General features: G+C 40.5%; 1 protein-coding gene across 1 annotated transcript in view; it reads left to right on the forward strand.

Moving 5' to 3' along the window:
- Positions 1–14,453, forward strand: part of LOC124272069 — a 39,314-nt gene extending 24,861 nt beyond the window's left edge. The window contains exons 2-4 of the mRNA XM_046707206.1: positions 7,210–7,500; positions 7,713–7,799; positions 8,444–14,453. Of these exons, the coding sequence (XP_046563162.1) occupies positions 7,210–7,500; positions 7,713–7,799; positions 8,444–12,867 (4,802 nt within the window). The 3' untranslated portion in view covers positions 12,868–14,453. The remainder of the gene's footprint in view (positions 1–7,209; positions 7,501–7,712; positions 7,800–8,443) is intronic.
- Positions 14,454–26,229: the final 11,776 nt, after the last annotated feature.

Consider the following 26,229-nt stretch of genomic DNA (forward strand, 5'->3'; position numbering starts at 1 on the left):
AGATGGTCAATGGTACTTAGGTTTTTTCGGAAACCACATTGGAGGTCACTGAGGAGGTTATTGGTCTCCAAGTACCAGATTAATCGATTGTTGACCATGCGCTCCATGGTTTTGCAAACGCAGCTAGTTAGTGATATAGGACGGTAGTTTGAGGGATCAGTATGGTCGCGACCGGGTTTTGGTATAGGGATGATGATGGCATTGTGCAATGAAGGGGGGAAGTGTCCGGATGTCCAGATGTCATCGAATATATTCAGGAGTGTTTCCAAGCCTATGTCAGGGAGGTGTTTCAGAAGCTGATAATGGATTTCATCAGCTCCTGCCGCAGTGTCGTGAGCCTGTCCTAGGGCAGTACGTAATTCATGGAGGGAAAACGTTTCGTTGTAATCCTCCCCATTATCAGAGTTAAAATTGAATGGTTTCTTTTCTTGTTTGGTTTGATATTTCTGGAACTGAGGGTTATAATTTGATGAGGAGGAGTGGTTTGCCAATGTTTCGCCGAGTTTGTTTGCAATTTCAGATTTATTTGTTAGAAGGGAGTCGCCATGTTTCAGGTGGTGAACTCCTGATTTTGACCCTTTGCCCTTGATCCTTTGAATCATGTTCCACACCTTGGACATGGGTGTGGGTGAGTTGATTTTGGACACATATTTCCTCCATGACCGGCGTTTAGTTTGTTTGAAGGTACGTTTTGCCCTGGCATTTGTCATTTTAACAACATTCAGGTTATGCACTGTAGGATGTTGTCGGAAATATTTTTCCGCCTTCTTCCTATTTTTCCTAGCTTGTTTGCAGTTTGTATCAAACCATGGTTTGCGTATGTGCGGGTTTGCAGAGGACTTAGGAATACTTTTGTCTCCGATGACATTTAGGACGTCTGAAAATAGTTCCATGGGTCGGGAAGATTCCTGAAGTTGTCCGGCTTAAGTTTTTCTGAACATAGGGTTTGGAATAAAGGCCAATTGGCCTTAGTAAAATTCCATCTTGTTGATGGTGGTTCATCCGTGGGTTTGATAGGAGTAAGAATTGTTGGGAAGTGGTCGCTTCCACAAAGATCCTCATGGACCGACCATTCGAACTCATTTAAAAGATTAGAATCTGTAAGTGATAGATCGAGAGCAGAGTATGATCCAGTGGCAGGATGGAGGTAGGTGTTTGATCCATCGTTGAAGATGCATACGTCATTATTGGAGAGAAACTCTTCAAGGATCGTTCCCTTTCTATCTGTATCATTACTCCCCCATAGGGGGTTATGGCCGTTGAAGTCGCCCATGATTATGCAGGGCTTTGGGAGTTGATCGTATAAGTTCTGAATATCTGATAGGTGGACAGTTGAGGAGGGGAGGATAGAGTGAGCATAGTGTAAACCCTATGTTCAGAGTCATGCGGACAGCAACAGTTTGTAGGTTGGTGTTAAGTGGAACAGGGCTATGGAGGATGCCCTGCCTCACCAGGATAGAAGTGCCTCCTGTAGCTTTTACACCGGGAGGACAAAACGCGGATGGTTTGACAAGCCAAGATCTAAGAGTGTCTCCTCTAGGGTTCCCGACAACAGTTCCATTTTCACTGCCGAGGCCAAAGCTATTTTTTCACCTTTGACCTATATTAAACAGCAGAATCATTCTAAAAACTTCATCGTTTTCACAGATTCATTATCTTGCCTTCAAGCAATTCAAAATGTTACTTCAAGTCACCCAATCATTCTGGACATTTTGGAACTGTACAACGACCCCTCTACTGGCCAATGTGACATCATCCTCTGCTGGTTGCCGGGTCACGTCGGCATAGCAGGTAACACAAAAGCCTATACTGCAGCGAAAGCAGCTCTTGACAAGCCCTTATCTCCACTGCTGATCCCGTACAGTGATTTCAAAGCCACTATCAAAAGCTATACTCGTGACCTCATCCAAAAACGATGGGACACTCAAGTAGGAAGAAATAGACTGTATGAATTGAAAACAACAATTGGTTATACCTACTTGGGTTGTCAGTCAAGACGTGATGAAGTAATTTTATGACAATGTCCTATTGGCCACAGCCGATTTACTCATGACTATCTGCTGAAAACGGATGGAGATTGACCCCCCATGTGTGTCTCTTGCGATGAGGTTTTCACCATCAAGCATATTCTGCTTGAATGCGTGGACTTATCGTCTGCAAGGGACTCACATTATGATGCAACAAACCTAAAAGATCTGTTCTCCCGCGTGACCGCTCATCTGATAGTGAACTACCTGAGGGAAGTTGATCTGTATCATATATTGTAACTGTGAAATGTAACTGTCATAAATTGTAACTGTGAAATGTGACTAACAAAGTGCCTGCCTTTAAATTTGGTATGTTTTTTAAATAAAACTCAATCCGAGTATGTACTTACAATGTTTATTAATGCAAACTTGTTCTCGTCACAATATGGCTGGAATAATGCCGATGTGACGTAAAGCCCAACTCAACTCAACTCAACCCATTGGATCCTGTTTTGTGGATGCATGTTCCTTCCACTGGTGACATGTAACATGAACGTGAGAAAGCGTTTGATGAACTCCTATTGGTGACAGGTGGAGATGGAGCTACCTCCATATTCAGAGGGCCAAAGGAGTTATGGACCTCGACGGGGACCTCTGAAGGAGAGGTGGCCTTTGGTTTTGTGTTTGGCAGTTGCTCAAGTTGCTTTAGTCTCTCTGGCCTCTTTTGTTCCCCTTTACTGCGCGCAGTTTCAGTTTCTGGTTTTGGCATTTGTTCTGGTGTGTGTGATTCAGAAGTTTTGACTTTTGGCGTTTGAGATGGAGTGGCTGAGATGGGCTGAGTTGTGTTGAATTGAGTTGAGTTGGCTGAGAAGACATGACATATGCCAGGTCGGTCTGACATCAGATACTTGCAGTAGTGATAGAAGGACGGGAGACAGCAGAACAGTAGGGTGATGGTTGAAGGGGCTGCAGTTAAACTTGCAACCCTCTTCTTAGCTTCATGAAGGGAGATATTTTCTTTGTGCTTGATCTTTAGGATCTCGGATTCGCGTTGCCATACTGGACAAAACTTGGAAGAGGCCATGTGGTTACCACCGCAGTTTGTGCACTTCACCACCTTAGTACAGTCGTTGCCCTCATGTTTGTCACCACAGCGGTAACAAACAGCAGAGGAACGACAGGACTTGGATCCATGTCCAAACCTTTGACAGTTGTAGCACCGGAGTGGATTGGGCACATACACCTCCACACTAATGCTATGATAACCAGCTCTAATCGTGTCAGGGATCTTTGCTCGCGCGAACGTAAAGAGATAGGTTTTTGTTGGTTGAACAACACCGTCCTTTTTGAAAGTGAATCGTTTTACGGCTGTGACGGACTGCTGAGAGAGTTCCTCGACAATTTGTTCTTCAGTCATGTCAGACAGGCATTGAGCTCTGTCCCGTACATTGCCTCTATACGAGTTAGGTGTTTTGTGCGCTGAGACAGCGACCTTGATGTTGACAAATTCTTGTATTTTGAGGAGATTCAAGGATTATTGTTTCCGGGTACATTCCATCAGGAGAGAGCCAGATCGGAGCTTTGTAACATTGGCAACCTCTCCCTAATACCAGCAATACCTTTGGAGATTGCAAATGGGTTCCATTGCAAAGGTTGCTTGTCACAAGCTTCAATGATCAGGAAGCGTGGCCAGTAGTCAGGTCGGAAGGGCGTACTCTCGTCAGACGAGGAGTTGTCAGTATCCATGTGTCTTCGTTTTGAACCGGGGTATTGGGAAGCCATGTCGTAATTAATGTGGTTCAGCACCCCCTCTCCCCACCCACCGTGGAGTGTCTACAAGGACGATCTTATTTTGCAGCGGATCTCCAACCTGCAAAGACCAGGGATAAGGGGGTGTTATACTCCAGCGAATTTGACATGAAATGCTGTAGCTGACTACCAGATTAAAGGTCAGGATGGTTCTGTCCATGACAATCAATTGAAGACGTACAGAAATCGGAGGTCAGCATCACCAGATTGGCCCATGAGCCATCGCCTTCTGTGCATGGGTCTGTGAGGCTTATTTGTTTTGGTAGAATATTAGTTAACATTTTGAACATGGCCAAAAGTGTTATGTAATACCAAATTGTATAGACATTCCATGCACAGGGCAAGGTTTGGGCCAATTCTACCACCCGTCTAGGCAAAGTTAGGGTCGAAGTGGTGTGTTGGATTATTGAACACTATTGCTGGTTCCGTCATCCTCAACCACCAGACTCCCTTCCTCTGCCGACACAGGGATGCAACCCACGGCAAACGGGTTGCCCAATTTGGTCACCTCTCACAACCAGCAATGGGGCGCTGTGGACCTATTCGACCCCGGGTCTACACGGGGGCGAAGAGCCCTGAGGTCGCAAAGGAATTTTAGCGTGTCTAGACCATCCCAAACCTATGGACCCAATACAACAATACTAGGAGTGTTAATGACAGACCAAATCAGGTCGACCTAGAGTTACCACCACCGCTCAGGATCGCTACATGCGGTTGAGACATTTTCGTTCAAACACCACAGCCGCATCATCCACAACAAACCAAATCCCTGGACTGCGCCGAATCTCCGACCAGACAGAGCGCAATTGGCTATGAGTTTTTGCCAGAAGACCAGTTCAACGTCATGTCGTTCCCTACATCAATGTCAACGGTTGATCTTTGGAGCATGACAATGCTCAACCTCACGTTGCACGTGTTTGACAGGACTACCTCCAGCAAAACAATGTTCAGGTGTTACCTTGGACTTTTCCACCATCTGCCCAAGAGCGTTGGTTAGGGTACTCTCGGATAGTAGTTCAGGGTGGTGGACAAGAGAGGGAAGACAAGTCAGATGGTAGTTGAAGACAGCAGCCACCATGTTTTGATTCATGCAAGAATATCGGTTTTGAAACATCTACTACTAACAAACAAATGACGAAAGTCACTGACCCACTTTTTACTAATATAGAAACGCCATAGAAGAAAACAGCGTGTTCAGTGTGACGACATTCGACCTAAACCTTTGCCCTAAGCTGGGCCCCATCTCGCATATCGCAATATACGAGCCGGTATAGGCTAAAGAGACGATGGCTGTGAATGCCTATGCAAAAAATCAACATTGACAATGCTATGCTATTTTCCATTGGTTGCTATTTTTAGCCGGCCGTGCTGTTCTTCATCTGAAGTACGTCCAAAACATATTTTCTGTGGTTTGAAAAATCGCTGTCATGCAGGCGCTGGCAAGACCCTTGAAAAGTAAATTGTTCTTATTTCTTGGAAACCTCTTTTTCAATTCTTACTTTCTGATCGGGCGGTGGGGTAGCCTAGTGGTTAGAGCATTGACTCGTCACCCCGAAGGCCCAGGTTCGATTCCCTACATGGGTACAACATGTGAAGCTCATTTCTGGTGTCCCTCGCTGTCATATTGCTGGAATATTGCTAAAAGTGGCGTAAAACCCAACTTTCCGTTATTTTGATATTTCTGTCTTTGATGTTAATATTAACAAGAAATAACAGAAAACGTAAATATTCATTTTATTTGCGTGAACAGATCGTCGATTTTTAAATTATAAGCTTTTGAGAAAACTGTGCGTGAATAAAACCATCTCTAATGTATGAAAGAGATACATATGTAGGTAATTTATACATATGGACATCGGTCATGCCACACATACAAATTAAATCTCATATTGCAAATATTTCAAACTTTGTACGTCTTTCTTCGCTGACATAAGATCGAAATCACGTGACAGAACGCACATCGGGACCGAGTGGCCAATGTTCCCGATATGGAGAACCCGTTCTGTCACTTACATGCGTTCAGAAGTCGGACAGCGATTCTTCATCGTCGACGTAGTCGTTGGTGAGGCGACGCCCCGACTAGCCGCACAATCCGTCTGCTTCTGTCGATGATCTGGGCCTGTCTCGTCTCCCTGCCTGTTCTCCCTGAGTGACCATGTCAGTCAGGTTTTATACATAGGGACATTACGTCACGTTATGCAAAGTCACTGACCTCCGCCGACGTAGAAAGGTGTTGATTGGCATTTACTGTTAGCAGGAGGGGATTTATGATAAGAGGGCTATACCGAATGATTGCTGAATACTTTAGACAGACAAAGGGGATACAATTTATCTGTACTTTGGACATATATTGAAACAAATATGTCGTTTGAATATATGAAGTTTTACAGAAACGTATTGTAATGGTTTACTCTATGACCTGAACACACCTGAACGTCGTGGAGCCTTTGTCCTCAAAAGCCTTTTTTGAAATTAGTGACAATATTGGATGTACAAGTATACAGTAAAATACATGGGACATTGACGTGTTGACAAATATTCGGAACAGGCTTTGATCATAAGTCAAATTATCGTAATGTCATTAGATTAGTTATAGGGGAACGTCAAGGTAATACATGAATCGAATTGTCAACATTGGTTAGGTATACACACAAAACACAAGTGAGCGGAGATTCCAGCTCGTACAAACATACAGGTGAGCGGCTGTCCAGCTCGTACAAAATAGAAACATTATATTGGTCGTTTCCACCGAGCGGCAAAATCCTGCTCGCGGTCGACCATACAGTCGGAATACCTGACTGATAAGTACACACAAAAACATAATGTGCGTAATGTGCAACAAAGGCTTTAATGTCTGACACTCAGCTAAATTTCTCAGGGTGACACGTTTGTTTGTATCAAAACATAACATAACCTCCCCTTACACGGGCCACATTAGCACATCGCCCGTGTTTTGAGGTCAGAGGAGTGGACGTTTGATTGGTACTCTGCGCCTTAATCCTACTGCGTTGAGTCGACGACTGATGGTGCTTGCGAACCCCCTACTGTAGTTATGCATGGACTCTGTCTTTTCTGGCACTGGGTTGTCATTGGACATCCAGATTTTTGCGGATCATTCACTTGTCCAGACCTATTGTATTTGTAAATGAGCTGCAGTAGAATTACCGTTCCAAACTGGTCCAATAACCTTACTTGACATCCCAGCTTGGTACCTGCCAATGATCCACCATTTATTTATTTTCAAGATTGGGTCGCTTAAAAATTTAATTCTACAGTTGCAAGAAAAGATAAATCTTCAAAAACTACCGCATTTGATTAATATCAATCGAAGTAACGATACATATAAATCCTAGTCAATTAAATCTGCTGTTTCATAACTCGATTTTAACAGTTTTGGTCCCACTTGTGGATTTAGTTCCTGTTTCTTACATAGACATGTCGGGGAATCATAGGGAGACTGAATCTGAACGTCCTGACAGGGAAAGTGAAACAGATGGTGATGGAACCTTCACAATGGACAACCTGGCATCATCAGAAGTAGCACAACCTGGTAATGACAACGATGTTAATGTCGTTCCCCAAGGAACACATGGTGATAGGACATTCTCCATGGACATGATAGCATCATCAGAAGTGGTTGAGCGTCAGGCAAGTGCCGGAAATGGTGCCATTGCTGTTTCTGAGAGACGAGAAAGGCAAGCAGTGTCTACAAGAATCACTGCAGGTCAGTACCAGCTTAATGTGTATAAGTCTGACATCACAAACACAACACTCCCTTCATTGACCAAATGCAATGTAAATTTAGTATGAGAGACTATATATTTTGTCTGTTGTCCATTTGTTCCATTTATTACTCCACAAATACAAGTAGAAGGGAACAAGGAAGCTACGGCATGATCCATTGTGACTCACTTGCTGTTTCTACTCTCATTCCAGGATCTGACTTTAAAGGCATCATGGTACAAGACTCTTCTGATGTCAGATTATCTGTTGGAGGTCAGAATGATGGAATAATGAAGTCAGGTAATAATGGTGTTTTATTGGGGGAAACAATTAATGGTTATGGAGCCAGACCAATGCATCTAGCAGATGTCGGACTCAAATGGTTGACTTAAGGATTTAAACCTCTCTGTTCTCCAAATGTAACTTTTCTTTTACAACAGTATAGCAAAGGGGGATATACCTATACAGAAAAATAAAAGGCAGATGATAATCAAAGAGGTTTTATGCAGAAAACAATGTGATATATTAATTTAGTCTGTAGTGTGGTGGTAGTGTGGTGGTAATTGAGTTATGCAACTCTCATCTTGGTTGAACGTCAGTTTAAATATTTTGATTAAAATGACATCTGTTAGTTTCACGATGCTCTTGTTTTGCTGTAAAGAGGACAGGGCGACTCAGGTCGTCGACTTGATCAGTTGACAGGTGGGCTGTTGCTACGAGATGGCAGGCATAAATTATTCATAGATCCCTTGGATCTTCTTGGTGTATGCTTCTCAGAATATGCATCGGATGTTATTATGTAACTGATAAAGAAGATCTGGTCAGAAGAAAACATATTTCGTGGTAATGTGGCCACCTGACGTAGATTCAATACTGCAGATGAAGCAGGATGTATAATTTTAAAAATGATGCGGTGGAATTTAATGCCATTTTTTGTCTTGTAGATATGCTGCAAATGAATCTGAAACGGGTCAAAGATGTCTTTGAAAAAACTGCTATCTATAGGGGAGTGAAGGAACGCTTGGAGAAGTATGGTCATGTGACAATAAGTGGTGCTTCTGGTGAAGGAAAAACGTCCATTGCCTTGATGATAGGAGCAGATCTCAGGAACCAGGGGTATGAACTTGTGTTTGTTGATGATGTGGATAAATTCGAGCTGAAGAATTGTGACCTGCGTGGAAAGAAAGTTTGTCTGATACTGGATGATATATTTGGAACAGTCGGCTTATCAACTGACGTTCCCCATCTTAGGTCCATTCTACAAAATCTGAAACATTATTTAGAAGATGCCAAATCTAGCAAGGATGACAAACGGGAAACACATCCAGGCGATGAATCAGTGATTCGTGTTATCTTCACCACCAAATCATACAACCTGGAATGGGGAGTCGCGAAGCTGGAAGGTCAAGAATATTATTTTTTCACAGGACCATCGCTTCTCGATTTGACAAAAATGAAGTCATGTCATTACAGCCTCCAGGAAAGAAGGAAAATTCTCCGGAAACAACTAAAACACCATAACATCGACCTGGACCTCGATATTGGTAGGCTATGTGAGACAAGAGATTCTTTGTTTGGCTTTCCCTTAATATGTACTCTGTTTTGTGAATTCCTGAGTTTTCAAAAAGAACCTGCACGTTTTTTTCGAGAACCCCTATTTTATCTACGGCGAGAAATTGACATGATCATGGAACGTGGAAATGACCAGTCCGCTGCGCTCATCCTGATGCTGTTGTGTGAAAATAATCTGAACTTGAGCCAGGTAGAAATGAAATCTGAAAATGATGTTTTAGAAGCTAATCTGCAGGCCATAAAACAGGTGGCACAAGTAACGTCACGGACTGCAGTTGCCAAAGCCGTCAGGTGTTACAGGGGTACATTTTTCACAGATGGAGATATCCTTGGATTTTCACACCCCACAATCTATGACGCCTGTGCGTGTGCTCTATTCAAAATGAATCCATCCTTCGTTCTGAACCACTGCAGTATCAGATTCATTTATGAGCGGGTACAGGCCCAGCAAGTCCAGTCCACTGCAATAGATAATCACCTCCACATCATCTACGTCTCAGATGCTTACTATGACACAGTTGCCTCCAGACTGGCCGATGCTGTTGCCAAAGGCAACTATAGTATGTCTATTACACACCCGATTTTGAAAAACGAGCAACTAGTTGACAAAGTGTTCAAGATGCTTAAACTGAAAAAATCCAATATACTTAACTGGTTGCTGAATACGAAAGAAGCAAAGCGGCTTGGCATGTTACATGCAAAGGAAGAAGGGAAGCACTTACTGTACTATGCAGTTCATGCACACAGTCTGTACTTGGTTGAGAAAATCCTCGACGTTGGATACGGTTTTTCAGACGAAGAGATCAAGGAAGCCTTCAAGGCCTGTGCTTCTTGTGGGAACGAAGCAGTGTTGGTGTTGTTGTCTTCCAAATTTGAGTCACTGCTTCATCAAAGTGTGCTCAACAAAGCTCTAGTGACTGCCACAGACAATAATTACAAAGGCGTTGCATTGGCCTTACTTAACATTGGAGCTGATATCTATGAATCCAAAAATAATGCTGGTGAAAATGTCTTTCAAATTGCTAGGATGAAGGGATTCAGTCTACTTGGAAGAGAAATATTTGTATTTATTACCAAAGGGTTATATATCCAAGATCTGCCTGGAGACTTCGACTTTCAAAGTGCATCTCATTTAGCCTTGCAGTACAGCTGTAGAGTGGGTGATATGAAACTTTTAAAATTCTTCCTCCCGGTCACTGACATTAATGCAAGAGATTCTATGGGCAAAACACTGGTTATGATTGCTGCTTTATATGAGAATTATAACATTTTCAGTCTGCTCAGATCTGAAGGGGCCGATGTTCGTATAACCGATGCTCATAATGATAATATACTCCATTTGGCTTGTTGGAGAAACAATATTGACAGCAGCTTCCTGTCTCTCCTTCGTGGATTCCATATAGACAGTATCTCAATTGTGAAATATCTACTCCCAATGTTTGACATTAATTGTCGGGGTAACCTGGGTTTGACTGCAGTGACGATAGCAGCTGTTTGTGGAAAGAAGGATGTTTTCGATCTGCTCGTGTCAAAGGGAGCTGATCTCACACTAAGAGCTGACAACAATGACACCGTCCTTCATGTGGCATGTAAAGGTGGAAATACTCGCATTGTTGAATACCTGCTACCACTGTTTGACATTAATTGTCGTGGATCGATGGGTCTCTCATCAGTGATGACAGCAGCTGGTTGTGGAAAGAAGGATGTTTTCGACCTGCTCGTGTCAAAGGGAGCTGATCTCACACTAAGAGCTGACAACGATGACACCGTCCTTCATCTGGCATGTAAAGGTGGAAATACTCCCATTGTTGAATACCTGCTACCACTGTTTGACATTAATTGTCGTGGACGGATTGGTCTCTCACCAGTAATGAACGCGGCTGGTTGTGGAAAGAAGGATGTTTTCGATCTGCTCGTGTCAAAGGGAGCTGATCTCACCCTAAGAGATGACAACAATGACACCGTCCTTCATCGGGCATCTCAAAGTGGAAATCGTCCCATTGTTGAATACCTGCTACCACTGTTTGACATTAATTGTCGTGGACAGATGGGTCTCTCATCAGTGACGATAGCAGCTTTTTGTGGCAATAAGGATGTTTTCGACCTGCTCGTGTCAAAGGGAGCTGATCTCACACTAAGAGCTGACAACGATCACACTGTCCTTCATCTGGCATGTCAAAGTGGAAATCTTCCCATTGTTGAATACCTGCTTCCACGGTTTGAGATTAATTGTCGTGGACAGATGGGTATCTTACCAGTGATGACAGCAGCTCAATGTGGAAAGAAGGATGTTTTCGACCTGCTCTTGTCAAAGGGAGCTGATCTCACCCTAAGAGATGACAAGAATGACACCGTCCTTCATCTGGCATGTGAAGGTGGAAATACTCCCATTATTGAATACCTTCTACCACTGTTTGACATTAATTGTCGTGGATCGATGGGTCTCTCACCAGTGACGATAGCAGCTGTTAGTGGAAAGAAGGATGTTTTCGACCTGCTCGTGTCAAAGGGAGCTGATCTCAAACTAAAAGATGACATCGATGACACCGTCCTTCATCTGGCATGTCAAGGTGGAAATATTCCCATTGTTGAATACCTGCTACCACTGTTTGACATTAATTGTCGTGGAAGGGTGGGTCTCTCACCAGTGACCATAGCAGCTGGTTGTGGAAAAAAGGATGTTTTCGACCTGCTCGTATCAAAGGGAGCTGATCTCACACTAAGAGCTGACAACAATGACACCGTGTTTCATCGGGCATGTCACAGTGGAAATCGTCCCATTGTTGAATACCTGCTTCCACTGTTTGACATTAATTGTCGGGGAAGAGACGGGTTTACCCCAGTGATGGCAGCAGCTCTCTCGGGAAAACACAATATTTGGGAATTCCTTTTGAAACGTGGAGGTAACCGTGTTTGTGTAGGTGATCATAATCGCACAACACTACACACAGCATGTAGAGGTGGTAACATGTTGATTGTTGAACATGTCATTGGTGATTGTGACATTAACACAAAAGATCTTCACGGTCGCACACCACTCCTGGAGGCAGCTAGAGGAGGCCACATTCCTGTAGTTGACTTCCTTTTGTCCCGAAACGCCGACCTTAAAATAGTGGACAATATGGGGAATAGTCTGCTACACGTTGCTTGTATAGGTGGGTACCTTGGTATGGTGAAACATGTGTGTCCATGGTTTAGTATTGATGACAGAGACACACTTGGGTGGACTCCTGCAATGGTAGCATCTATATTTGGACAGTCTGCAGTGTTTGACTACCTCAGACGACAGGGTGCAGATCTGACACTAGTTGATAAGACCGGAGATGATTTGTTCACCCTCGCCCTTCAGGGAGGATGTAGACAAATCATGGAACGATTATCACCTGATGGACAATGTGTGAAGAAGCACACCCCTTGGACAATACTGATGAGATCCGTAGTGACAGGATCTTTTGAAATGTTGAAAGTTTACTATGACAACAGTTCTGAGCTGGTTCAGACAGACCAGTTTGGAGATAGTCTGCTTCATCTGGCTTGTCGCGGAGCCAACAGACAATGTGTGGAGTATCTGCTCCCGACCTTTGACATCAATGTCAGAGGTCGGTACAACTGGACACCGGTGATGATGGCGGCTGTGTGTGGGCATTGGGATGTCTTCCAGCTACTAGTGGACCACAGGGCAGATCTCTCTCTGGTCTCAGACACAAGCGAATGCATCCTTACTCTGGCTCAGAGAGGACAGAGTAATGACATTGTGGAATACCTGAGGAATAAGTTAGGGAATTCTCGGGAATGAGAAAGATTTGAAAAAGGTTTAGACAGCTGATGGACATTCCTAATAACTTAAGACTGTCAAGGATCATTCTGGACATCAAAGATTGAAATTCTTAAATATACTGATACACTGTGAATATGCATAATAAGTATGAACAAGAAAACAGCAAAGGAATTGGGTACACAGCAGATAACACTTCAAATGAAACCTGTAATACGACATTGTTGATTTTGATGATCTTATGCCTCAATAAGCTTAACAATCTGATGTTTGTGAGGTCAAACATGTCAAATAAATACAAAGAATCTAGTATGCTTTTCAAATATGCAATTTGAATATGCCTATTGTCTTAAGTGAATGTTTGGAAGATAACACCTTCTTGTATTTGACACTTGACTTATCGGTGTTCCACAGCTGTTGGTACCAATTGTAATCAGATCTTGTACATATGTAAATAGATGTCTATATCATTTTGACACTGAACATACTGATGCATAACAGGTGCATAATATTACATGTGTTGTTTTACTCCTTGCCATTTAAATAAGCATTAAACTTTGTGAGCAATAAGTAAGGGCATGGATGAAAACAGGTCGGTGAAGATGAAGAAAATACGACGTCAAAGTTCCCAGGTAACCACCGCATCAAAATATGAACTGTAAACAGAAATCTATATCATTTCAATTTTACAAATATATGTTAAATTTTGTCCACCCATTAATCCTTGTGATTTAAATATGCACTTACTATATGGCTTGTTGCAAATGGCACACTTTGGAAAATGATGTACATTCAGGAATTACTAGATGTTTATTTCATGCCAAGACATGGTCCCTTCGTTGCTATGGATACCAACTATTGCCTTGTAATCAGATGTTGTAGATATGTAAATAGATGTCTATGTAATTGTCTGACACAGTTTGTTCATACCTGGAGAAATACTGATAAAAGACATTACAGATGGTCACTTAATATTTGACATTATGTATTGACAATATGTGCTGGCTGCAAATGGTTTATAACGAAAATAATTCACATTCAGTGATTACTGGATGTGTTTTTTTCACGCAAACGCATGCTTTCTTTGGCGGCTGTTGGTAGCAACTCTTGGTCTATAATCAGATTCTGTAGATATGTACATATATGTCTATGTCATTGTTTGACATAGTTTGTTCGTTCCTGGAGAAATACGATGAACTGAGGGACTCGTATTTCATCTGTTTACTAAATATTTGACACAATGCAGTGACTATATTTTCTGGTGTCAAATAGGAGATATTGTACATAATTCACATCTCAAATATTACATGCTTATTTTAAGACATGCTTCTTGCTTGTTATCAGATCTGTGTTATCAGATGTTGATCACGGAATATATACATGTAATGTAATATAATGCAAATGGTAATAGGTAAACTGACTTTCAGTTACGCATGTAGATGTAACTGATGTGTTAAGATGGCTCACAACCTGACGCCTGCCTTATGTCCCTCTGCCTGTCTGTCTGACTGTCTGTCTGTCTGTCGAATTCCGTTCATAACTTTTCTCATTCTTTGGACGTTGTCAAAAGGCATGTGTGTACATATCGATGTGTTCTTAAAGGCGGAGTAATATACAACCCGACGTCTGTCTGTCTGTCTGCTTGTCTGTCAGTCCGTCTTTCTGTCAATTTCCGTTCATAACTTTGTCTGTGTTCTCTTGGGAGTCTTGGGAGTCGGAAAATGATATTTCTCTTTCTTCCCATTTTGTGATGGCAATAAAGTAATTCTGAGTTAACTTTGATAGACAATTTGACTGGTCGACTATTGTACAGATTGTTAATGTATTACTTGTACAGTTACATACAGAACTGATATGATATTGTACATAGACCTATTCAGATGTTACAGTGTACATATATGCTCCTTCTTTACCCAAGACATGCTCAGTATCCAAACATGTAAGTATAAATCTACATTATTGGCAATAATTGTGAATTGTTCATTTTAGTGCCCTGATGTCTACAAACTATAATTTCGTTTCAATGTTTCAGGATCTCTTACGTGAGAAAAACACTTGTACTCATTGTAATGCCATTTGTATGTGGATTCATAATTAAATATTAGATTGCAGCCCTCCTGAAGGAAAGCTTATTATTTCACCTGATAACATGTACTAAAAATAGCATTGCATTTTTTGTTTGCCTGTATATGAAACAGCATACCTTTGTTTCAGTAACTGTTGGAGCATATTGTAACAAGTGGTTGCATGTTATGTAGTTCTGTTTATATATATATATATGTTCTGCTTGTTGTGACTACATGGTTCTGCTGATGAATCGCTATAATGTTCTGTTGTGTTATGCCTGTCTTTATTGACTCTTAGCAGAAAGTTTACCTTACAGCCCTCTATGTATCAGTACAGAAACTGAATGAATATGTGCGTGTGCGTGTGCGTGCGTGTGCGTGTTTGCTGTGACGAATCACAATAATTAAATACTGAATGTCCTTACGCTATTTACGGGTTGTTTTCTCAGGTGTGTGTGCGTGCGTGCGTATGTGTTCTTGCATTGACTTAACTTCGAGGACCTCATTTTGAAAGAACACCAACACTCCGAGGACATTTTTCTTAGAGAGGACTTGCACACGGGTCCTCAGATTGAAATGTCATTTTCGGCATCCTGGGGTCCCAAAACTGCTACAGAATAAATTTCAAGCGAGTCCTCATGATGGGCCATATTTAAGATATGTGATACACACCATTGTGCGCTTATACACAACTTACTGCCTTGGTTAAAAAAAAGTCTAGATGTGTGCTTAGATTGTTAACCAATCACATAATTCCTTATCAAGGTCCAATCAGAGAGCCTGTTACAGTAAACCAATCGCTATCTTCATTGAAAAACCCGACACTGCGAGGACCTGTCTACGAAATACCGTCGATGTCAAGCCTACTAAAAAAACTTTCCCACTGTTCAAAAACACGCAGAAAAGCCCACATGAATCGTGGAAATGGCAACATAAACATATTACCTCGCTACTGAAACAGTAAAAAACGGCAACGAAAGACTATGAAACTGCAACATTTTTATATCAGCAAACTTTGACCTCTACTGCGCTTGCGCATTACGATCCGCGCTTCTTCCAAAAATCCGAACAACCGTAAATCGCCTCGCGTAGAAAAAGTATTGAATATGTCGAAATAGTTACTGTCAATCATTTCATACGAATGGTAAGTAAACCAAACAAGTGTGCACACAAGTATGATGATGATAAATGCCAAAAACACACGCCTTCATGTCAAACACAAATCAAGGTCCTCACAATGTCGGCCTCTTAAATTTGGTAGCGTCATCATCAGAGAATAATCAAGATCAGCTATATCTGCCGTAGGCTAACATTTTGTCTCACAGTTATGGGATAACTTGCGCATTCTACTGAAAAGTAACGTATTAATTTATGAAATTCCCTCAATGTTTACTATGGAATTTCTTGAAACGTGCGTATTTGACATACAAGTTAAAGAATATTCCCAACCAAATTTCTCCTTAACATCATTGATTACGCAGTGAGACGCACATAGGATTAATACATATACGATTTCTATGTAAAGGTTGTTAATTAAGAATTTAATTTTCTAGCTGGGCCAAATTAGTATTAAATAGCGAAAGCACTACTAAACTGGAAATTCCCTGTTTAAAAATAGATTGCCATTCAGCCAATCAGGTACAAATGTCATTACCTTCTTATAGGGGTAATTGTAATCACACTGACATTGCTACCTGTCAGCTCTCGCGTAACGCACCAAGGTACTCAGTCACAATGTTGGCATTGTAGGAACAAAAATTACACCTAAGGTCTCATGTCGCACACACACATACTACGGTCTTCATAAATCTGGCTAGGGAACGCAAAAATGAAATACAAAATTGATTAATAAATCAAACTTCAGAGGTAAACAGATACACCTAAACACACTTATTATCTCTGTATAATTTGTTTCGTGTCAGTTGTGTTTTGAGTTATAATTTTAAAATCGTAGCTCAAAAACTGATAGAAGTATAAATTGGTGGTACACTGTGACAATAGAAAAAGTCAATACACAAGGAGACCATTTTGCAAACGTATTCCATTAATGTTGAAACTGTTTTCCGTGCTATGAATTTGAGTTGGCCCACAGGCAAAACATCCTATTGAATGTCATAACTGATTTAATTTACGAAGACCATATGCTACACGAAAATGACACTGAAGTCTTTGCAAATGACACCATTGGGAACTCACTTCTGTGCACAGACGGAGAGGGGCGGGATAGCTCAGGTGGTAGAGCGTCGGCCTTCAGCCTCCCCGCCTTGAGTGCACAAAGCTGAAGTACCCGACATCGATTCCCGCGAGCGGCAGGCAATATCTCCGAAGGGAAGAACAGTTCTCCAGTCGGTGAAATTAGGGGTGCAATGTTGTATCGCTGGAATGCGTGCAGCACCACCCTTGCTCCGTCAGAGACCAGCCTCGGCGCTCTGGTCTTACCACATAGCACGACCACAGGGGTTAAATCCAGCTATGTAGGTTCTCCTCCAGCAGTATATCTGACCGTCGCCATATAACTGGGTTATTGCTGAGTGCGACGTTAAACCCTACTCACTCACACTATATACAACACAATAGGTCAAATGTGATACTATATACAATATGGTATGTCAGATGTGGGGCTATGTACAACATGGTTTGTCAGATATGGGCTGTATACAACCTGATATATCAGTTGTTTTCGCAGTATACAACATGATATGTTAGATATGGCGCTATATACAACATAATAAGTCGGATGTGTATGCAATATACAACATGTTGGTTGTGGCGCATTATACATGATAGATCAGAGGTAATGCACTATAAAATAAGATATGTTGGATATGACACAATATACAGCATATGTCAGATGTGGCGATATAAACAATATGATGTGTAGTATATGATGCTACATACATGACATGTCGGACGTAATGCTATATACTTTATGATATGTCGGATATGACGCCATATATAGCATGATATTTCGGATGTTGCGCTATGTACAACATATGTCTGATGTGACCCCATATACAATACATTGCTTTGTCTCATATGCTGCATGGTGCGCTATAATAAACATATGTTGGATGTGGCGGTGCACTCTGTGCACAGACGACTTATTCTTAACGTTTCGAATAGATGTAATGTATCTGTATGAGACATAAACATTATAAAGTCCTTCAGCTGTCGACTTTGCACAAATGGAGACAGAAATGACACAGTGATCACATTACAGATCAAGGTCCTCACAAGGTACGCTATATCTGAAACAGACAGTAAACACATGTCCTCATGTCATAGACATATCACATTCCTTACAAAGCATATGACTGAAGATAGCAACTGACAAATAAATGGCATTTTTCAATATGTACTGCCCCACAGGCCATATTTGAATTGGCTCGGAGCTCTTCAGTCAAACTTTGGTGTCACTCATTGGCAGCAATATGCATGCCAAGATTCAGCTTCTTGTTGGGTGAAGTAGTTTCAGAAACATCTGGAAAATGGACTGTGGAAATCCAGAGGTCAAATCGAGGTAAAAGTAGAAAAACTCAGCAAACCCTGTCACATGTTATTTGGACAGCTGTAAACTCAATCTTTAAAAAAACTTGCTATGAAGATAACTGGCATTTTCGTTATGACCACCATATTTTAAAACTAACTTTGGTGACCTCATGATGGACAGGAATATGCATGCAAGTTTTCAGCTTTAATGGTGCTGTGGTTTTGAAGATGTTTATGTTCAGATGATGCCGTTGACAGAAAAGCAGGCCACAATATAACCTAAGACTTTGTTTAGGAGAGCCAACAACTGCAAAATGCACAGCCTTATAGTAGCGTAAATGTACACTGCCCATTTTCCTTTTGGAGAATCTGCACATCAAGATGTCATAGCTGTGCTGGATCTAGAACCTGAGTAGAGACACTCATGTGGACTTGCCAACTTGATATTTTGGTGTCTTTCTGAATAAATACAAGTCTTTTGCATTAAACAATGATGACAAGACTTTTCGTGAGTCTTTTCCATGTCAAAAGACCCCAAAACTCCATCTAGAGCCAACCCCAGTCATAGTGTTGTCCTGTCTCATGGTATCTTTTGAGACAGGACATTTCAATAAATTGCGTGTCCAATAAAGACTTGTGTAATAATCTTTGACACACTAGTTCAAAACTCATCTTTCTCAAAACTGAACATCTGAAGACAGAATAGTCTATCACCCACTCCATTAGAAAGACACAAAGAAGACACTTATTGTTTTTATTGCTGCAATGTGAGGCTCATGTGGTTATAATGCAAAACTTATCTTTATTGGCTTTTCAGCAACACTATCAATGGAGCTTTTGTAAGATAAAACAAAATCCATCACAATGTTCACTTAATGTAACCCACAACACAAATAATAAGGCCGTAAAGTCTGGATGTTGCAGAAATTAGCAAGTCAGACTACAAATGCAGAGAGTGTAGGTTTAACTTCTGCCATAGAACCACAGTCCTACAAACATTAGGATGGGGTTCAATGTCGCTAAGTGATAATACTCTTGGTTCACAAGTACTAACTGTTGCTCATTGGTCTCACTACGCCACATAGCAATGGTGATAGTGCAGGCTATCCTTCACCCAAACAATCCCTCAGACACACTAGCTCTATTTATTCCAGTGCAAAAATAACAGTGTCTTTTTCAGAAAACCAAATCTTTAATGTATGAAACAAATGACAGAGTCTTGTTCACTATGATGACATATCCAATTCTGATCCGACAAAACTTGTCAACCAAGTACCACTCAAAGACAGTTCTAACGTGTGTACAAAGCTGTCCAAAACAATGAACAAACTGATCAGTTTCAGAAACAAAGGACGCACTTACTTGCACTGATGTTCAGATTCATCATTTTCAAAGAAAATGTTAATAAACCCATTGAAAGAACATCTAAAATGCAAAATGCATAACTTGGCGTGTTCTGATGTGTGTATAAAGATTCTTTGATAAAACAAAACTGAAGTTTTGAAGTGATTACAAACATGACAATTTCAATACTCAGCTAAATCTGTCCTTAAAAAAACACTTTGAAAAAGATGATATGAAACAGTATGTTGCTCGCTCGCCTTGGTGCAGGTTGCATTTCTCAATTTTTTAGTGTGCACATATAGCTATTACTGCTGATCATTATGTTGGTGTGCAAAATGCTTACATATTGCAGACATTTCAATTGATTTAGTGGCATGCTGGTGTTTATCTTTGGTAAGCCTGTAAATGATATTTATTACATGTCATTGTCATGGACAGATTGCACTGCAGTAACATCATTACAAGGACAGTGACAAAATGCAGTTCTCATACCACTACAAAGCAATGGCCAGTTAAAACACGTCATGAAAAACTCCATTGTGAGAGAAGTCATGACCATACAGCTGATTAGCCATAATAAACAAAAATTCACCCAGACAAAGTGTAATATCTATCTGTCAAATTTACCACTTATAGAAACTGTACATTATTCGTGGTGGACAAGTCAACTGAAAAAGTAGTACCAAAGCACTAAAGCTCACACTGACACACATGCCTTACTGCAAAACTTTGAACATATATATTATGAAAATAGATGTGGTTCACAATTAAAGGTGAACATGGCAAACTCGGGGTAAAATCTGAAAATACCACAATTCTGTCAAATATTTTTCTGGAGTAGCTACCAACTGTTCATACAACAAATTCCAGCTCATTTGTTTCTAAATCAGGTGTTATATGGCCCATGAAAGTAACATTTTGGATATGGGTGCCACATCTGACCCTACCTGGAATGCCTTGAACTTACTTCAGTGTCCTCATGGGTAAGGGTATGTTATGTCTTAGCTTCATCAGTCTAATGCTTTCAGAAACCTTTAATAGACAACTGTAAAATAGGTGTGGCACAAGTCAAAAGGTCAACATATATTTGCAAACTCATAAATCTCCCTAGATTAGTTTCTTAGCTACCTACTGGATACACAGGGGAATTTCTGCTCATTTTCTATTAAAAACAGCCAACAAGTGACACCAACAGGAATTTTCAATGTGGCAGTCATTTTTTAAATCGGATAAGAATGTCTTATGGTGAGGTTAGGGTCGAAAGTGAAAATAGTCACAAGAACTGCCAGATACATTCTCTCTTTCTACTTAACAACATTGCATTTGTAAAACATTTATCTTCATCAGTGCTGAAACAGCTGAGCAATGGCACAATATGACATTTTCATAATGTATGGCAGCCATAGCAGATATATGAAAATAGATCAGAAGCCTTGCACAAAGTTTGGTTCCTTCATTAGTGGGAGCATTGCATGCAAAGTTGAGTTTTACCTGTTGACTTGTTGTTGAGCACATGTAGACAGCTTTTCTCATCAAAGCAATGTGTGGCCTAAGACCAGAGGTCAGACAAGGTAACAAGTGAACTTATCATAAATCCCATCGGATATTATTTTTTTACTACCTTACACCTATACATCTATACAATTCGAGCTTAATCCCTGCTGAAGTAGCTGAGCAGTGGAACCAAATGACATTTTCATTATGACCATCTCTGAAACTTCAACATGATTTTTTACGATCCTACCATGAAATATGGATTGTGATCTAAGTCCACAGGTTAAATGAAAATCAAACAAAAAAATCTCTGAAAACTTTTCATCTATGTTCAGAGGACAGCTTTTAATTGTGCAAATATCAAATTTCAGCTCAATCACTCCATAAACAAGGGCCATTAGGAGATGACATATCCCCTCAGTCCCACAAAATGTACGTCAGTAGGAGCATAGAACAAGTACGAAAAGGCCAAAATGTCTACACTGCAAAACTTAGCACTTCACATTGTTGGTAAGTGCAGAAAGTTTCATGAAAATATATCAAATAATTGTCATTGTCTATCCAATACAAACAATACACCCCAAATTAACCTAAGTCAAACATATTTCTTCATGGAAACAGAAAGGTCAAAAAGATCAAATAGCAAAAGGCACTATTCCAGTACACTTGATATGTGTAGAGGGTTTCATGAAAATCTATCAAATGGTTTTCAAGTTACACTCTGGACAATACAGTCCCACATAGCAAAAGAAATTGCTTTAGTACTTCGTTGTTAGATGTAGAAAGTTTTGCAAAAATAAGTTTTTTGAGATCTGTTGTGTAAACGAAGCATAATGCCAAATAGGGACGAAATCCAACTTGTATCAATGAAACTAAAACACTAAGAAGTTATAAATTTCTAAATATCAAAAGGCACAACTACAGTATGTTATAAAAGTGTGTACCAAGTTTCATGAAAAAATGAATGTTTCGTTAGATCTGCTCTCCATTATTTGCGAGGGGGATAACAAATGTCTAATGAAGCTAAAACACGTTTTCAATATGATTGCCACAGCGATGACAACAGAAAAAGCAGGCCACAACATAAACCTAGCTGGTCTTTGTCCATATGAACTAATAAAAACAAAATATCATGATCATTTTCCATGCAACACAAAAAACTATTCAAAACCTGGTCTATTATATCCTTAGCAATTAACAGCAGAACTGAAAACAATTCAGCATAACTAATTTGTGTCTGACATTTCTGTGCAAAACACTGGACATTTTTCACAATATACCTGGTAAGTATCTTCAAGTCAACATATTTCCATGGAAATAAAATAATGTTGTAGAAAGATTTTTTTGACAAAAGATAAGTGTTTAATACTGCATATAAAAAGAAAGAAAACTGATTATCAATAGACACAAAAATGAATGTTACCTCTGCATCTTATGCAGAGCAGTGGAAATTAGGTCAGGCTTGAAAATCAACTGTTCTCTGTTACAATGACATGTGAATGTAAGAGCCATCTTCAGAAAAATCACATTTCACATCAACACAATGGTGATTTTGTATGAACGAGAAATATATCAAGGTCCTCACAAAGGTGTTGTTGTGCAGAAACCAAAAATACATCACATAAGTCCTCTTGTCTCACACACACATCAAGGTCCTCACAATGGTGGCGCTGTAGAAACGAAAATACAGCAAATAAGTTCTTATACACAGATCAAGGTCATCATATCGTTGGCGCTGTAGTAAGGCAGAAATAAGGCACACAAGTCCTCATGTAACACACACATCAAGGTCCTCACAATGTTGGCACTGTAGGAAGGCAGAAATAAAACATATAAGTCCTCGCGTTACATCAAGGCCCTCACATCAAGGCAGAAATAAGGCACAATGTCCTCGTGCACATGTAGGAAGGCAGAAATAAGGCACACAAGTCCTCGTGTAACACACACATCAAGGTCCTCACAATGTTGGCGCTGTAGGAAGGCAGAAATAAAACACACAAGTCCTCGTGTAACACACACATCATGGTCCTCACAATGTTGGCACTGTAGGAAGGCAGAAATAAGGCACACAAGTCCTCATGTAACACACACACATCCAGGTCCTCAAAATGCTGGCGCTGTAGGAATGCAGAAATAAAGCACACAAGTCCTCGTGTCACACACATCATGGTCCTCACAATGTTGGCACTGTAGGAAGGTAGAGCAGTGGAAATTAGGTCAATTGAAAATCAACTGTTCTCTATTACAATGACATGTGAATGTAATCTTCAGAAAAATTAGACTGAGGCAATGTTGAACTTGGAAATGCTGAAGAAACTGGAGTGGCATGTGGAGCCAATGGAACCTTTGCTGCAGACTGCACAGAAAGCACAGAAGGCTGGGAGCTTTCATCCTTTGATCTGTATCTCTGTAGCTTTGGAAATGGGGCAGGTGGCCGGATAGCATCCTTTGATCTGTATCTCTGTAGCATTGGAAGTGGGAGAGGTGGTGGGATTGCATCCCTTGATCTGTATCTCCGCTTTTGAGGGGGGGATTTGCACTGTTGCAAATGTCTTATTTCAGATTCAACTGCAAGCAACCTCTGGTCAAAGTTGCAGTGCTGAGGACATTCAGTATACCCATACAACTTGTTAATGTCTCTCGAGTGGATTTCAAGCCTACAGTTAATGCTGTATAACCTGTCATCAATCCTTGCAATCTCATTATCAACACGATGCATACAGCTGCAACACTGACCCATCACTGCTTAGACAGCAGACATCAACTAGCACATGTCAGCCATTGATTACCCACAATTCATTTTGTGTTGACCCATTTAGTGTTCAGAACAGTCCAACATTGTGAGGACCTTGACTTCAATAAAATGCTAAAACTTCTGACATGTTCCCTTTAGCAAAGAGTCAATTGTCATTGGTCATATGACAACATCACCACTCTGAATGTAGGGTACTATTGTGGGTAGGGGGGATGATACAGATTTTGGCATGTCAGACTATGGATGCAGAGTTTGTAGGTTAGCATTCCAGACAAGGGGAATGTTATCTCTGTTGTAGGGACAGTCCTACAAACTGCAGGATAGGGTCACTTGTACAAGTGATTACACCCTTGGTAAGCATGTTGCTCATAGATCGCACTGCACCACATAGCCACATTGATAGTGCAGGCTCTCCTGCTTACAACTGATTTCTCAGAAAGACAAGTCTTAAGAAAAATAGCCTCAGTGATCACATGTATTCCAGCACAAAAATAAAAGGCCTTCAGAACAGCCCATATTCTGTCATTTTTTTATGTAAAAACATTTTGAAATCAAGTATTTAAATCTAAAAACACATATGGAAGCCACCCATTTCTAACTTTGTTGACACTCTTATGTGAACAGATTTAAGATCTCCCACCTGACAGATATTAATAAATTATTGTAACGAATAAAGTTGTATTATTTTAGGTCTTGACCACAAGTAAGATCCCCGATGCACTCATTTTTCATGTATTAATATTTATTTCAGTGATTATTACACTATAAAGAAGTTCAGTGTTAGAATTCTATGTTGTCATATGCCATGTCCTGAGTGACCATATTGTCTTCAATGTAGCAAACATGGACAAGACTACCATTCACTTGATCAACAGTTGAAGGAAGGGTGAGAAAGCGCCAACACTAGACATGCTAGAGGACAGGAGATATGTCAGATCCTTCAGGTCTATGGCCCAAAATGTTGACGAAGATGGCTTTCAGTCACTGTGAACACACTGTGAAACTTCAATGATTATGAAATGATACCAAAACTCAAGCATGCAACTGGGTTTTGTGCGAAAGAAGAATCTGCTAGAATGTTATGGAAGCTGCAGGGGATATTTCCGGGATACTAGAGATCAATTTGTCAAAAGAATTGATGAGTGTACATAAGGATAATATTAAGACTGCAGAAAACCACATGGATGAAAATCAGATAACATCTTCAGTTTACATTGATAAAAATGTCGTGGACCTCCAGTCAAAACTGTCTTAAACTTTTATCAGTTATCCTCAGTTTGAAGAAGTGACTTAGTCTATTCACTTAAGAGTGAGAAACAAGTCGACAGGAACGGATATGGCTGAAACTTTGGATATAGGTTTGAGTAAACACTTTTGAAACTGTAATGGATCTCCAGTCAGAACAGTGTAGAAGTTACAATACAGAAAATATATCTATGTCCTGAACCTAAAATTAAACATTTCAGGAAATAATTGACGACTTAAGGCATAACTATACCACTAACATAATGACACAACATTCTGAGAAAAATACTGTGCCACATGCACTGTAGCTCACCAGGAAACTCAAATTTGATTGAAGTTGATATTTTAAACTTTGTGATTCTTCACAAAATATTTTATTTGTCTCCAGGGACGTTTTTGAAGAACATGTTCCTTCTGCTTAGCTTTTTCACAGTCGAGCTTCCCTGGGAGTGTTTTCAGACGGTTGAATTTTCCCAACTGCCTCTCAATAGCAGCATTTTCCTGCTGGGTCCATTTTCTTCGAGGGGTTTGTTTGCGCTTTTTCCCACCTGGTGTGCCCACAAGTAAGTCTGGAATAGAACGGTTTTTAAAATTGTACTGATAAACTTTTGTTCTGACATGGGAATTTCGCCATCTTTTTTTTATCTCAGCATGCATATTACATTCTAAATGAATCAATGCTCATTACTGTCATACAGAGCGGACTGGCAGAAAGAAGTCAAATTTGAGGAACATTTTTATCGCTGAAAAGCATGTTAGTGCATCTTTATCAGCTAGCACAAATGGATATAAAACTTGGCAATGAAAATAATTCATCTGGATTATCTGATGTTAACACAACATATACCCCAGGGGCCATCGGTTTACGAAAAGACTAAAACCAGATTATTACTGAACGACTGGTTATATGTGTAGTTGAAGAATACTGATTTCACTGGTATGCAGCGACGTACGTTTCTAGAAAAAGCACAAACCATTCACCGCTCATGA

Source organism: Haliotis rubra, unplaced genomic scaffold (assembly GCF_003918875.1).
Source record: "Haliotis rubra isolate DU_JTF1 unplaced genomic scaffold, ASM391887v1 Scf1658, whole genome shotgun sequence".
NCBI classification, from domain to species: Eukaryota; Metazoa; Mollusca; class Gastropoda; order Lepetellida; family Haliotidae; genus Haliotis; species Haliotis rubra.